Below are 14,746 nucleotides of genomic sequence, written 5' to 3'. Positions count from 1 at the left end.
GGTCTCAAGGCGCTGGGGGTGGTGTGGGCAGCTCGGCGAGGGTCTCAAGGCGCTGGGGGTGGTGTGGGCAGCTCGGTGAGGGTCTCAAGGCGCTGGGGGTGGTGTGGGCAGCTCGGCGAGGGTCTCAAGGAGCTGGGGGTGGTGTGTGGGCAGCTCGGTGAGGGTCTCAGGGTGCTGGGGTGGTGTGTCGGCAGCTCGGTGAGGGTCTCAGGGTGCTGGGGTGGTGTGTGGGCAGCTCGGCGAGGGTCTCAGGGAGCTGGGGGTGGTGTGTGGGCAGCTCGGTGAGGGTCTCAGGGAGCTGGGGGTGGTGTGTGGGCAGCTCGGTGAGGGTCTCAGGGTGCTGGGGTGGTGTGTGGGCAGCTCGGCGAGGGTCTCAAGGCGCTGGGGGTGGTGTGTGGGCAGCTCGGCGAGGGTCTCAGGGAGCTGGGGGTGGTGTGTGGGCAGCTCCGTGAGGGTCTCAGGGTGCTGGGGTGGTGTGTGGGCAGCTCGGTGAGGGTCTCAGGGTGCTGGGGTGGTGTGTGGGCAGCTCGGTGAGGGTCTCAAGGAGCTGGGGTGGTGAGTGGGCAGCTCGGTGAGGGTCTCAGGGAGCTGGGGGTGGTGTGTGGGCAGCTCGGTGAGGGTCTCAAGGAGCTGGGGGTGGTGTGTGGGCAGCTCGGTGAGGGTCTCAGGGCGCTGGGGGTGGTGTGTCTGCAGCGCGGTGAGGGTCTCAGGGTGCTGGGGTGGTGTGTCTGCAGCTCGGTGAGGGTCTCAGGGTGCTGGGGTGGTGTGTGGGCAGCTTGGTGAGGGTCTCAAGGAGCTGGGGGCGGTCTGGGCAGCTCAGTGAGGGTCTCAGGGTGCTGGGGTGGTGTGGGCAGCTCGGTGAGGGTCTCAGGGTGCTGGTGTGGTGTGTGGGCAGCTCGGTGAGGGTCTCAGGGTGCTGGGGTGGTGTGTGGGCAGCTCGGTGAGGGTCTCAGGGAGCTGGGGTGGTGTGTGGGCAGCTCGGTGAGGGTCTCAAGGCGCTGGGGGTGGTGTGTGGGCAGCTCGGTGAGGGTCTCAGGGTGCTGGGGTGGTTTGTGGGCAGCTCGGTGAGGGTCTCAGGGTGCTGGGGTGGTGTGTGGGCAGCTCGGTGAGGGTCTCAGGGAGCTGGGGTGGTGTGTGGGCAGCTCAGTGAGGGTCTCAAGGCGCTGGGGGTGGTGTGTGGGCAGCTCGGTGAGGGTCTCAAGGAGCTGGGGGTGGTGTGTGGGCAGCTCGGTGAGGGTCTCAGGGCGCTGGGGGTGGTGTGTCTGCAGCGCGGTGAGGGTCTCAGGGTGCTGGGGGTGGTGTGTCTGCAGCTCGGCGAGGGTCTCAAGGTGCTGGGGGTGGTCTGGGCAGCTCAGTGAGGGTCTCAGGGTGCTGGGGTGGTGTGTCGGCAGCTCTGCGAGGGTCTCAGGGAGCTGGGGGTGGTGTGTGGGCAACTCAGTGAGGGTCTCAGGGTGCTGGGGTGGTGTGGGCAGCTCGGTGAGGGTCTCAAGGCGCTGGGGGTGGTGTGGGGCAGCTCGGCGAGGGTCTCAAGGTGCTGGGGGTGGTCTGGGCAGCTCGGCGAGGGTCTCAAGGTGCTGGGGTGGTCTGGGCAGCTCGGTGAGGGTCTCAGGGTGCTGGGGTGGTGTGGGGCAGCTCGGCGAGGGTCTCAAGGCGCTGGGGGTGGTGTGGGCAGCTCGGTGAGGATCTCAAGGCGCTGGGGGTGGTGTGGGCAGCTCGGCGAGGGTCTCAAGGCGCTGGGGGTGGTGTGGGCAGCTCGGTGAGGGTCTCAGGGTGCTGGGGTGGTGTGGGGCAGCTCGGCGAGGGTCTCAAGGTGCTGTGGGTGGTGTGGGCAGCTGGGTGAGGGTCTCAAGGAGCTGGGGGTGGTGTGTGGGCAGCTCGGCGAGGGTCTCAGGGAGCTGGGGGTGGTGTGTGGGCAGCTCGGCGAGGGTCTCAGGGAGCTGGGGGTGGTGTGTGGGCAGCTCGGTGAGGGTCTCAGGGTGCTGGGGTGGTGTGGGGCAGCTCGGCGAGGGTCTCAAGGTGCTGTGGGTGGTGTGGGCAGCTGGGTGAGGGTCTCAAGGAGCTGGGGGTGGTGTGTGGGCAGCTCGGCGAGGGTCTCAGGGAGCTGGGGGTGGTGTGTGGGCAGCTCGGCGAGGGTCTCAGGGAGCTGGGGGTGGTGTGTGGGCAGCTCGGCGAGGGTCTCAGGGAGCTGGGGGTGGTGTGTGGGCAGCTCGGCGAGGGTCCTTCGAAGAGCCAGGTCTTGAGGTCCTTCCTGGACTGGTGCAGTGTCGGGCTCCGTCGGAGGTGAAGGGGGAGTTCGTTCCAGGTCTTGGCTTCTTTTTGTCCTGTAAAATGGTACATTTCCACTGTGGGTGCCAGAAGACTCAGGGAGAGTTAACTTATGTTGTTTATGAGTCTGTACTCACTGATGCAATGCTTTAAATCTTGCAACTTCCTTGACATCGCTCTTTGTATTTTCTTCTGGTAGCAGCTGAATTTTCAGGTGGATTCGGGGCACTCGGGTCCCCTGAAATTCAGTTCCCTCTCCGTGGGGATTCCACCTGAACAGAGGGTTGAGGCTGCCCCCCCTTTCACCAGAGGAGGATCCCCACCGTTCAAGGCCTCAGCATGGACCAGTGCTCTCTCCTCATACATGAAGCAGCGGGGTCAGCCTAGTTCCATTCCTCAGGACCTGGCACCATTGTACCTGCCCCGAGAGAAGCCTGAGAGAGGGAGCACCTCTGCAAGCAGGGCGCAGCCAGTGCCCATGAAAGAGCCCCGCGACTATGACAACAGCGACCGACCCATGGATTTCCCAGAGGCGTACGATGACAACGGCCTTGACTACATGGGAGAGAGAGAGCAGCAGCCAGGCCTGGACATGAGGTCTGTTGGACCAGAGACAGGTAACTTTCAGTTTTTACCAGCTTGAACCACATAAGAGCACTTACCATCCCTCTACTTATCTGAGCACCTGCCGTTGTCCTATACACACCTCTGAGTTGTAACTACTCTTGTCAGTATCCCTCTGACCACCTACTGTCCCTACACTCCTCTGAGCATCAACCAGTAGCCTCTACATACCTCTGAGATAACCCTACCATTCTCCTCCACATACCTCTTAGCACCTACCATTCTTCTCTAAACGCCTCTGAGCACCTGCCACCCCTCTCAGTACAGGTCTTAGCACCTACCAGCCCCCCACATGTCTGAGCACCTAGCACCCGCCTCTATATAACTTTGAGAATCATTTACCATCCTGAGTATACTTCTGTGTAAACTGCCCCTCCATACCTCTGAGCACAAGCCATTCTCCCATAGATACTTCTGAGCACCTCCTGCCCCTCTCAGTACAGGTCTTAGCACCTAGGAGCCCCCCGTGTCTGAGCACCTAGCACCCTCCTCTATATACCTTTGTGAATCAGCCCCCATCCTGAGTACACTTCTGATCCTCCACTGTCCCTTGAAGTTACCAGACACACGGCCTGAAGAGATGTTCCCTTAACCTGGCCCAAAAGTATAAATCAACTAATGGCAAATAAACAATAACAATGGCTTCTGGAAAAATATACCCTATATTTCAAACCCACCTCTAGTTGTGCGATACACATTAGCAAAATGATTGCCACATTACTCTCCTTCTGTTTACCTCTTAGCAACTATCATCCTCTTCTGCACCTCTGAGAGCCTCCCATCTTAGAGCACCGTCCATGCTCTGCTCTACCTCTGAGCACCTACCATGCTCCTCTGTGCCTTTGAGTACCTTCCATCCTCTGCTATGCCTCTGATCCCCTACCATTTATTTATTTATTTATTTATGGGCTTATAAAGCGCTATGAATAAACTCCCAAGGGAGTATCTCCGCGCTGTAGCTGCCAGTGCAAAACAGAAAAGGGAGCGCAAAGTTGAGAGTGCTGTAAACAAGGAACACTTTAAAATGAACCAAACAGAAACGTTTTTAAATGTTTTCTAAATTGACAGTGGTCATTACATTGCCTTAGTGACAACGGAAGTGAGTTCCACAATTTGGGACCCACAACAGATAATGCTCTTCCACCCAACCTGGTTTTCGTGATCTTGGGAACATTTAGTAGCAATTGGTCACTAGATCTAAGGGCACGGATGGGAACATAAGGAATAAATTTGTTCGCCAAATACTCGGGTCCCAATTGGTTGAGGCCCTTGTGTATCGTACAACATGTTTTAAACTTCACTCGTTGACGTATTGGCAACCAGTGAAGCTCATGAAGTAACGGTCTGGAGGGGGATCTAGGGGGTGCATTTAACACCAGCCTAGCTGCCGTGTTTTGCACCACCTGCAAACGGTCCAAAACCTCCTCGTTTGCACCTGCCAGAAGGCCGTTACAGTAGTCAAGCCGACTAATGATCAGAGCCTGGACCAGAGTTTTCCTATGAGAATCAGGGAGGAAAGGAAAGATTTTACGAAGGAGACCAATCACATGAAAGCATGCTCCTACAGTGATGTTAACATTTTGCTTCATGGTTAGCTCTGGTTCAAGTCTGACACCCAAGTTCTTGACCATAGTTTTTGGCACAGGGACCGGCCCCAATTCAGAGGGCCACCATTCAGGGGACCATTGAATCCTGGCTTCACCAAAGAGCATCACCTCTGTCTTTCCAACATTGCATTGTAAAAAGTTGGATGACATCCACCTTGCAACTGCCTTCATCCCATCGGAAAAAGATTGTAAAATATCCGAGGTGAGAGTTTTAAAAGGGAAGAGCAGTTGCGTATCGTCCGCGTAGGACACTGGACAGAAACCAAAAGCTCTAGTAACATCTGCCAAGGGGGCCACATAGGTGTTAAATAGCGTAGGGCTCAAACAAGAGCCCTGTGGAACCCCCTTGGAAATGCTAACTTCCTCCGATTTAAAATCACCCATGGTGACAGATTGGGTGCGATTGGAGAGAAAGCTTCTGATCCAATCCAGTGCCCTTCCGCCGATTCCACTCGCAGACAGTCGTTCGATCAAGATGGTATGGGAAATCGTATCGAACCAGGCCGATAGATCCAGTAACACCAGGACAACAGAATAGCCTTTGTCCTGGTACAACCGTAGATCGTCAGTTACCGACATTAAAGCTGTTTCAGTACTAAATTTAGGTCTGAAACCTGACTGCGAGGGATCGAGACTACCAGAATGTTCTAGGTAGGTAGATAGGTGTTTATTGGTGTGCTTTTCGATGATTTTCCCTAGGAAAGGTAGAAGGGAAATAGGCCTCAAGTTGGACATGTTAGACCAAGGAATAGATGTGTTCTTCCTAATAGGTCTAACTAGGGCTTTTTTCCAGGCCAATGGGACCACTCCAGATGCCAGTGATAGGTTTACCAGTCTCTGCACATCAGGACCTAGTAAACTCCCCAGCGGACCCATAAGTCTGGCTGGAAGTAAGTCTGCCGGACTTCCGCTTTTAATATCAGAAAATAGTCTCTGAACTTCCAGCAGTGATATTTCAGGGAATTCGTTAAAGGCATAAGTATTAGTAGAAGTTGTCAGGATGGGGGTCCTGTCTAGGCTAGTTAAGTCAGGACCTAGTGCTTTTATTTTATCATAAATAGCCTCAATTTTCTCTGAGAAAAAACAGGAAATACTGTCACACAGGGGTTGTGAAGCCATGTCAGCACTTTCACAAGCTGTTGGTTTTATGAACGTGTTGACAATTTGATATAAAACTTTAGAATCATTACCAGCAGCATCTAGCTGAGCAGTAATATGGTTTTTCCGTGCTAGCCTTAAGGCTTTGTGATAGATGTTGAGGTTGATTCTATAATGGTTTTTATCTTCCTCCCTGGCAGATTTTCTCCATGTTTTTTCCGACTTTCTAGCCAGGCGTTTAAGATTACGTAATTCCTCTGAATACCAGACCTCCTGTTTTCTGGCAAGTCTAGGTTTAAAAGTTTTTAGCGGGGCAGTATGCTGTACTGCAGCATCAACGGCATGCTCCCAATTCAAAAGAGCAATATCAATATCATCTGAACCATCAATTAAAGATGGGGAGTATTTAGGTGCAAAATTAGCAACATTAACTTTATGCCACTGTCTACGTTTAGGTTGGATATGGATACAGGGAGTGAGACATGGGTCATTCATTTGCATGGAGAACGCAAGCACAAAATGGTCAGTCCAGGGATGTTGGCTAGGAGCATTACATTTTATACCGGGAAAATTAGATATAATCATATCCAGAGTATGTCCTGCTTGATGCGTTGGTCCACTATTACATTGTTGTAATCCTAAAAAAGAAGTCCTACCATTGTCCTCAATACCCCAGTGCCCCGTCTATCCTCCTGTATACCTCACAACACCTTTCACCTTCTATCCTCCACTACACCTACCATTCTTCTCTATACCTCAGAGCACCTTCAATCCTCCACTACTCCTTCCATCCTCCTCTATACCTCAGAGCACCTTCAATCCACCACTACTCCTTCCATCCTTCTCTATACCCCAGAGCACCTTCTATCCTCCACTACACCTTCCATCCTCCTCTATACCTCAGAGCACCTTCAATCCACCACTACTCCTTCCATCCTCCTCTATACCCCAGAGCACCTTCTATCCTCCACTACTCCTTCCATCCTCCTCTATACCTCAGAGCACCTTCAATCCACCACTACTCCTTCCATCCTCCTCTATACCCCAGAGCACCTTCTATCCTCCACTACACCTTCCATCCTCCTCTATACCCCAGAGCACCTTCTATCCTCCACTACACCTTCCATCCTCCTCAATACCTCAGAGCACCTTCAATCCTCCACTACTCCTTCCATCCTCCTCTATACCTCAGAGCACCTTCAATCCACAACTACACCTTCCATCCTCCTCAATACCTCAGAGCACCTTCAATCCTCCACTACTCCTTCCATCCTCCTCTATACCTCAGAGCACCTTCTATCCTCCACTACACCTTCCATCCTCCTCTATACCTTGGAGCACCTTCAATCATCCACTAATCCTTCCATCCTCCTCTATACCTCAGAACACCTTCAATCCATGGATACAACACAGAACCTGGTGGCAGGGTTTGTTGCCGCACTGCCTTTCAGTTATAGAGAAAACCGGTCTTTGGTTCTAGATATACTTACTCACTATTGCCCACCTCCTGAGACCAGCCACCTATGTTAGTCTCAATGATATACCAGAACTTTTACACACAATGGAGAGGCACCCAGCCTTTTCGGTGAAGTTCGTGTACTATGAGATGAATGCTTCAGATGCAGTACACAAATTAACAGTAGATAACAGGAGTGACGAATCTCCAACACAGATGGCGTAGTATTCAAAATGCCTTTATTGGTTTTTCATGTAATCCACAGCCTACGCGTTTCGCCCACACAGGCTTCTTCAGGGCTTATTTCTATGCCTTAGAACTGATACTTCGTGTGTCCAAACAGACAAATCCTTGCTAATTTCCAATCCCGGAAAGACGAAAGTGTCCTGGACATACGGTCACCCACTTGCTCTTTAGGGAAATATCCTTTTTTAATTCTCTGGTATCCTACACCTAAAAACCACCAGACACCGGGGTGTATCAATATATTGGTACTTTAAATACTCTTAAACAGAAACGGGTTTTAAAAGTGTAAATCACTGCAACTAAGAATTTCTCACAATAAAGGTTAAGAATTGCAGCACAGTTGGATCAAAACAAAAAAATTAAAAGTGGGACAGGGCTTGATGAAGCCATTTAAAAAATGTTTTAAAAATATGTTCTGAAAGTAATGCATCAAGAAATCTAAAGTAATGTGAAGATTTTGGTCTGAAATCACAAACTTTGTGTGTATTGTGATGAATTATGATGGAGGTAGAAGCTCTCCTCTATCACGGCTCAATGCCCATGATATCACATATTACGTCACAACACAGTCCTAGATGCCAACACATGATTGGTGAGCTCGCTGGACACAGGCTGTAAGCACCTCAGAGTCTGGTAGACATCAGTGCATGCAACGGTTGTGAGAGGGAGCTGCTGTGCGTGCAACGGCTGTGAGAGGGAGCGGCTGTGCATGCAATGACTTTGAGAGGGAGCTGCTGTGCATGCAACGGCTGTGAGAGGGAGCGGCTGTGCATGCAATGGCTGTGAGAGGGAGCTGCTGTGCATGCAACGGCAGTGAGAGGGAGCTGCTGTGCATGCAATGGCTGTGAGAGGGAGCTGCTGTGCATGCAATGGCTGTGAAAGGGAGCTGCTGTGCATGAAATGGCTGTGAGAGGGAGCGGCTGTGCATGCAACGGCTGTGAGAGGGAGCGGCTGTGCATGCAATGGCTGTGAGAGGGAGCTGCTGTGCATGCAAAGGCTGTGAGAGGGAGCTGCTGTGCATGCAATGGCTGTGATAGGGAGCTGCTGTGCATGAAATGGCTGTGAGAGGGAGCTGCTGTGCATGCAACGGCTGTGAGAGGGAGTGGCTGTGCATGCAATGGCTGTGAGTGGGAGCTGCTGTGCATGCAAAGTCTGTGAGAGGGAGCTGCTGTGCATGCAACAGCTGTGAGAGGGAGCTGCTGTGCTTGCAACGGCTGTGAGAGGTAGCTGCTGTGCATGCAATGGTTGTGAGAGGGAGCTGCTGTGCATGCAACGGCTGGGAGAGGTAGCTGCTGAGCATGCAACAGCTGTGAGAGGGAGCTGCTGTGCTTGCAACGGCTGTGAGAGGGAGCTGCTGTGCTTGCAACGGCTGTGAGAGGGAGCTGCTGTGCATGCAACAGCTGTGAGATGGAGCTGCTGTTCATGCAATGGCTGTGAGACGGAGCTGCTGTGCATGCAATGGCTGTGAGAGGGAGCTGCTGTGCGTGCAATGGCTGTGAGAGGGAGCTGCTGTGCGTGCAATGGTTGTGAGAGGGAGCTGCTGTGCGTGCAACGGCTGTGAGAGGGAGCTGCTGTGCGTGCAATGGCTGTGAGACGGAGCTGCTGTGCATGCAATGGCTGTGAGAGGGAGCTGCTGTGCGTGCAATGGCTGTGAGAGGGAGCTGCTGTGCGTGCAATGGCTGTGAGAGGGAGCTGCTATGCGTGCAACGGCTGTGAGATGGAGCTGCTGTTCATGCAATGGCTGTGAGACGGAGCTGCTGTGCATGCAATGGCTGTGAGAGGGAGCTGCTGTGCGTGCAATGGCTGTGAGAGGGAGCTGCTGTGCGTGCAATGGCTGTGAGAGGGAGCTGCTGTGCGTGCAATGGCTGTGAGATGGAGCTGCTGTTCATGCAATGGCTGTGAGACGGAGCTGCTGTGCATGCAATGGCTGTGAGAGGGAGCTGCTGTGCGTGCAATGGCTGTGAGAGGGAGCTGCTGTGCGTGCAATGGCTGTGAGAGGGAGCTGCTGTGCATGCAATGGCTGCGAGAGGGAGCTGCTGTGCGTGCAATGGCTTGAAAGGGAGCTGCTGTGCATGAAATGGCTGTGAGAGGGAGCTGCTGTGCATGCAATGGCTGTGAGAGGGAGCGGCTGTGCATGCAATGGCTGTGAGAGGGAGCTGCTGTGCATGCAAAGGCTGTGAGAGGGAGCTGCTGTGCATGCAATGGCTGTGAGAGGGAGCTGCTGTGCATGAAATGGCTGTGAGAGGGAGCTGCTGTGCATGCAACGGCTGTGAGAGGGAGTGGCTGTGCATGCAATGGCTGTGAGTGGGAGCTGCTGTGCATGCAAAGGCTGTGAGAGGGAGCTGCTGTGCATGCAACAGCTGTGAGAGGGGGCTGCTGTGCTTGCAACGGCTGTAAGAGGTAGCTGCTGTGCATGCAATGGTTGTAAGAGGGAGCTGCTGTGCATGCAACGGCTGTGAGAGGTAGCTGCTGAGCATGCAACAGCTGTGAGAGGGAGCTGCTGTGCTTGCAACGGCTGTGAGAGGGAGCTGCTGTGCTTGCAACGGCTGTGAGAGGGAGCTGCTGTGCATGCAACAGCTGTGAGATGGAGCTGCTGTTCATGCAATGGCTGTGAGACGGAGCTGCTGTGCATGCAATGGCTGTGAGAGGGAGCTGCTGTGCGTGCAATGGCTGTGAGAGGGAGCTGCTGTGCGTGCAATGGCTGTGAGAGGGAGCTGCTGTGCGTGCAATGGCTGTGAGAGGGAGCTGCTGTGCGTGCAATGGCTGTGAGAGGGAGCTGCTGTGCGTGCAATGGCTGCGAGAGGGAGCTGCTGTGCGTGCAATGGCTGCGAGAGGGAGCTGCTGTGCGTGCAATGGCTGCGAGAGGGAGCTGCTGTGCATGCAATGGCTGTGAGAGGGAGCTGCTGTGCATGCAACGGCTGTGAGAGGGAGCTGCTGTGCATGCAATGGCTGTGAGAGGGAGCTGCTATTCATGCAATGGCTGTGAGAGGGAGCTGCTTTGCATGCAACGGCTGTGAGAGGGAGCTGCTGTGCATGCAATGGCTGCGAAAGGGAGCGGCTGTGCATGCAATGGCTGTGAGAGGGAGCGGCTGTGCATGCAACGGCTGTGAGAGGGAGCTGCTGTACATGCAATGGCTGTGAGATGGAGCTGCTGTGCATGAAACGGCTGTGAGAGGGAGCTACTGTGCATGCAACGGCTGTGAGAGGGAGCTGCTGTGCATGCAACGGCTGTGAGAGGGAGTTGCTGTGCATGCAACGGCTGTGAGAGGGAGCTGCTGTGCATGCAATGGTTGTGAGAGGGAGCTGCTGTGCATGCAACAGCTGTGAGAGGGAGCTGCTGTGCTTGCAATGGCTGTGAGAGTTAGCGGCTGTGCATGCAATGGTTGTAAGAGGGAGCTGCTGTGCTTGCAATGGCTGTGAGAGTTAGCGGCTGTGCATGCAGCGGCTGTGAGAGGGAGCTGCTGTGTCTGTAAAGGAGCATGCCTCCACATCCGGTTTGTTTTTTCTGGACTTGCTGGTCCCAGCATGCCACGCTTGTCAGACCCTCTGCTCTTGTGGTCACTGAATGGAGTCTCACACATCAGGCCCTGGAATTCAGTTCAGTTCGGAGCTGTTCGGTGCAGATTGCGAACTGAAGGACCTTCATGGCGGTGAGATCCGCTGTTGCAGGTTCTCCTCCCCCTGCAGCTCCTCAGTGGACAGGGGTGTAGCTGGCAGAGGTGCAGCAGGTGCAGCGGCACAGGGGGGCGGGTGTGAGGCTCCACTGCACTCCATTTAGTGTCAGTTTTTCACTATCTAGCCAGGGTATGGCGGGCTCAGTTTTCGTGCTTGCATTGCAGTAATGGTGCCCTTGCTAGGCCACTGTCCGTTGATCAGTTTACATCAGACAATCCTTCTGAGGCGGTAAGGAAATGACAACATTGGCAGCACCGACCGGTTCTTCCAATGTCTCCCCTGGATACATGTGTGACTGGTAATCCATTGCATCTCATGACAACAGCTCACTTGGGAAGCGTACCAGGGATGGCGCTCACGGCTTCAAGGCACCTTGGCTGGGCCACCTTCAGTGTGTTGAAGAAGTGAACGTTTATTTCACTGATGAGCGCAGCAAAAAAAGTGCATGGCAGGAAATGGGTAACATGCTATATCCCTGCAGTACTGTCATCAAGGAGGCGGCTTTCCAAGGGATACTGGGAGAGTCGGTGCGCTCTTTGGGGTGGATAGGATGGCTTCAGACCCTCACTTGCCTCAGCGTTAATCTCATATCTCAGCCTTTACCACAGATCAGCTTTGAGGTTGTAATCCTTGGTACACCTCGCAGGTTTGAGGCACCTCACACCTTGTCTTGTCTTCCAGCAGATGCAGCTGTCCAGAAGCTAGCGTCAGTGCTCGCTGACTATGGCGTCGATCTGCGTGACCTGAGTGAGCAGCAGATGGACAGGCTCTCGGCTCTGGTGCAGCTGCTGCAGTCCGGGGGGATCCGGAATCTGGGTGAGTCCGCTGCTCCGGCATGGGTGTCAAAAGCAGCCTCTTGCATCGCTGGCATGGGTGTCAGAAGCAGCCTCTTGCATCTCTGGCATGGGTGTCAGAAGCAGCCTCTTGCATCTCCGGCATGGGTGTCAGAAGCAGCCTCTTGCATCTCTGGCATGGGTGTCAGAAGCAGCCTCTTGGCAGAAGCAGCCTCTTGCATCTCCGGCATGGGTGTCAGAAGCAGCCTCTTGCATCTCCAGCATGGGTGTCAGAAGCAGCCTCTTGCATCTCTGGCATGGGTGTCAGAAGCAGCCTCTTGCATCTCCGGCATGGGTGTCAGAAGCAGCCTCTTGCATCTCCGGCATGGGTGTCAGAAGCAGCCTCTTGCATCTCTGGCATGGGCGTCAGAAGCAGCCTCTTGCATCTCCGGCATGGGTGTCAGAAGCAGCCTCTTGCATCTCCGGCATGGGTGTCAGAAGCAGCCTCTTGCATCTCTGGCATGGGTGTCAGAAGCAGCCTCTTGCATCTCTGGCATGGGTGTCAGAAGCAGCCTCTTGCATCTCCGGCATGGGTGTCAGAAGCAGCCTCTTGCATCTCTGGCATGGTCGTCAGAAGCAGCCTCTTGCATCTCCGGCATGGGTGTCAGAAGCAGCCTCTTGCATCTCCGGCATGGGTGTCAGAAGCAGCCTCTTCCATCTCTGGCATGGGTGTCAGAAGCAGCCTCTTGCATCTCCGGCATGGGTGTCAGAAGCAGCCTCTTGAATCTCTGGCATGGGCGTCAGAAGCAGCCTCTTGCATCTCTGGCATGGGTGTCAGAAGCAGCCTCTTGCATCTCTGGCATGGGCGTCAGAAGCAGCCTCTTGCATCTCCGGCATGGGTGTCAGAAGCAGCCTCTTCCATCTCTGGCATGGGTGTCAGAAGCAGCCTCTTGCATCTCCGGCATGGGTGTCAGAAACAGCCTCTTGCATCTCCGGCATGGGTGTCAGTAGCAGCCTCTTGCCTCTGGCATGGGTGTCAGAAGCAGCCTCTTGCATCTCTGGCATGGGTGGCAGAAGCAGCCTCTTCCATCTCTGGCATGGGTGTCAGAAGCAGTTTCTTGCATCTCCGGCATGGGTGTCAGAAGCAGCCTCTTGCATCTCCGGCATGGGTGTCAGAAGCAGTCTCTTGCATCTCTGTCATGGGTGTCAGAAGCAGCCTCTTGCAACTCCAGCATGGGTGTCAGAAGCAGCCTCTTGCATCTCCGGCATGGGTGTGAGAAGCGGCCTCTTGCATCTCCGGCATGGGTGTCAGAAGCAGCCTCTTGCATCTCCGGCATGGGTGTCAGAAGCAGCCTCTTGCATCTCCGGCATGGGCGTCAGAAGCAGCCTCTTGCATCTCCGGCATGGGTGTCAGAAGCAGCCTCTTGCATCTCTGGCATGGGTCTCAGAAGCAGCCTCTTGCATCTCCGGCATGGGTGTCAGAAGCAGCCTCTTGCATCTCCGGCATGGGTGTCAGAAGCAGCCTCTTGCATCTCCGGCATGGGTGTCAGAAGCAGCCTCTTGGCAGAAGCAGCCTCTTGCATCTCCGGCATGGGTGTCAGAAGCAGCCTCTTGCATCTCTGGCATGGGTGTCAGAAGCAGCCTCTTGCATCTCCGGCATGGGTGTCAGAAGCAGCCTCTTGGCAGAAGCAGCCTCTTGCATCTCCGGCATGGGTGTCAGAAGCAGTCTCTTGCATCTCTGGCATGGGTGTCAGAAGCTGCCTCTTGCATCTCCGGCATGGGTGTCAGAAGCAGTCTCTTGCATCTCCGGCATGGGTGTCAGAAGCAGCCTCTTGCATCTCTGGCATGGGTGTCAGAAGCAGCCTCTTGCATCTCTGGCATGGGTGTCAGAAGCAGCCTCTTGCATCTCCGGCATGGGTGTCAGAAGCAGCCTCTTGGCAGAAGCAGCCTCTTGCATCTCCGGCATGGGTGTCAGAAGCAGCCTCTTGCATCTCTGGCATGGGTGTCAGAAGCAGCCTCTTGCATCTCCGGCATGGGTGTCAGAAGCAGCCTCTTGCATCTCTGGCATGGGTGTCAGAAGCAGCCTCTTGCATCTCTGGCATGGGTGTCAGAAGCAGCCTCTTGGCAGAAGCAGCCTCTTGCATCTCCGGCATGGGTGTCAGAAGCAGCCTCTTGCATCTCCGGCATGGGTGTCAGAAGCAGCCTCTTGCATCTCTGGCATGGGTGTCTGAAGCAGCCTCTTGCCTCTGGCATGGGTGTCAGAAGCAGTCTCTTGCATCTCCGGCATGGGTGTCAGAAGCAGTCTCATGCATCTCTGGCATGGGTGTCAGAAGCAGCCTCTTGCATCTCCAGCATGGGTGTCAGAAGCAGCCTCTTGCCTCTGGCATGGGTGTCAGAAGCAGCCTCTTGCCTCTGGCATGGGTGTCAGAAGCAGCCTCTTGGCAGAAGCAGCCACTTGCATCTCTGGCATGGGTGTCAGAAGCAGCCTCTTGCATCTCCGGCATGGGTGTCAGAAGCAGCCTCTTGCATCTCAGGCATGGGTGTCAGAAGCAGCCTCTTGCATCTCCGGCATGGGTGTCAGAAGCAGCCTCTTGCATCTCCGGCATGGGTGTCAGAAGCAGCCTCTTGCCTCTCTGGCATGGGTGTCAGAAGCAGCCTCTTGCCTCTCTGGCATGGGTGTCAGAAGCAGCCTCTTGCATCTCCGGCATGGGTGTCAGAAGCAGCCTCTTCCCTCTCTGGCATGGGTGTCAGAAGCAGCCTCTTGCATTTCAGGCATGGGTGTCAGAAGCAGCCTCTTGCCTCTCTGGCATGGGTGTCAGAAGCAGCCTCTTCCATCTCTGGCATGGGTGTCAGAAGCAGCCTCTTGCCTCTCTGGCATGGGTGTCAGAAGCAGCCTCTTGCCTCTCTGGCATGGGTGTCAGAAGCAGCCTCTTCCATCTCCGGCATGGGTGTCAGAAGCAGCCTCTTACATCTCTGGCATGGGTGTCAGAAGCAGCCTCTTG

At 54.7% G+C, this 14,746-nt stretch overlaps 1 protein-coding gene across 9 annotated transcripts in view; it reads left to right on the top strand.

Annotated features, from left to right (window-relative positions):
* PTPRN (protein tyrosine phosphatase receptor type N) overlaps nucleotides 1–14,746 on the top strand; it is a 377,719-nt gene that overhangs the window by 179,454 nt on the left and 183,519 nt on the right. For 2 of the 9 annotated variants that reach the window (XM_086954390.1, XM_086954387.1), the window contains exons 6-7: nucleotides 2,465–2,882; nucleotides 11,653–11,787. In XM_086954390.1, coding sequence (XP_086810516.1) covers nucleotides 2,465–2,882; nucleotides 11,653–11,787 — 553 coding nt within the window. The remainder of the gene's footprint in view (nucleotides 1–2,464; nucleotides 2,883–11,652; nucleotides 11,788–14,746) is intronic. The other 7 variants (XM_086954392.1, XM_086954389.1, XM_086954391.1 and 4 more) reach the window with 4 other exon arrangements.

Source organism: Lissotriton vulgaris, chromosome 2_1 (genome assembly GCF_964263255.1).
Source record: "Lissotriton vulgaris chromosome 2_1, aLisVul1.2, whole genome shotgun sequence".
NCBI classification, from domain to species: Eukaryota; Metazoa; Chordata; class Amphibia; order Caudata; family Salamandridae; genus Lissotriton; species Lissotriton vulgaris.
Note: the sequence above shows the minus strand (reverse complement) of the source record. Positions and strands in the feature narration are given on the sequence as shown.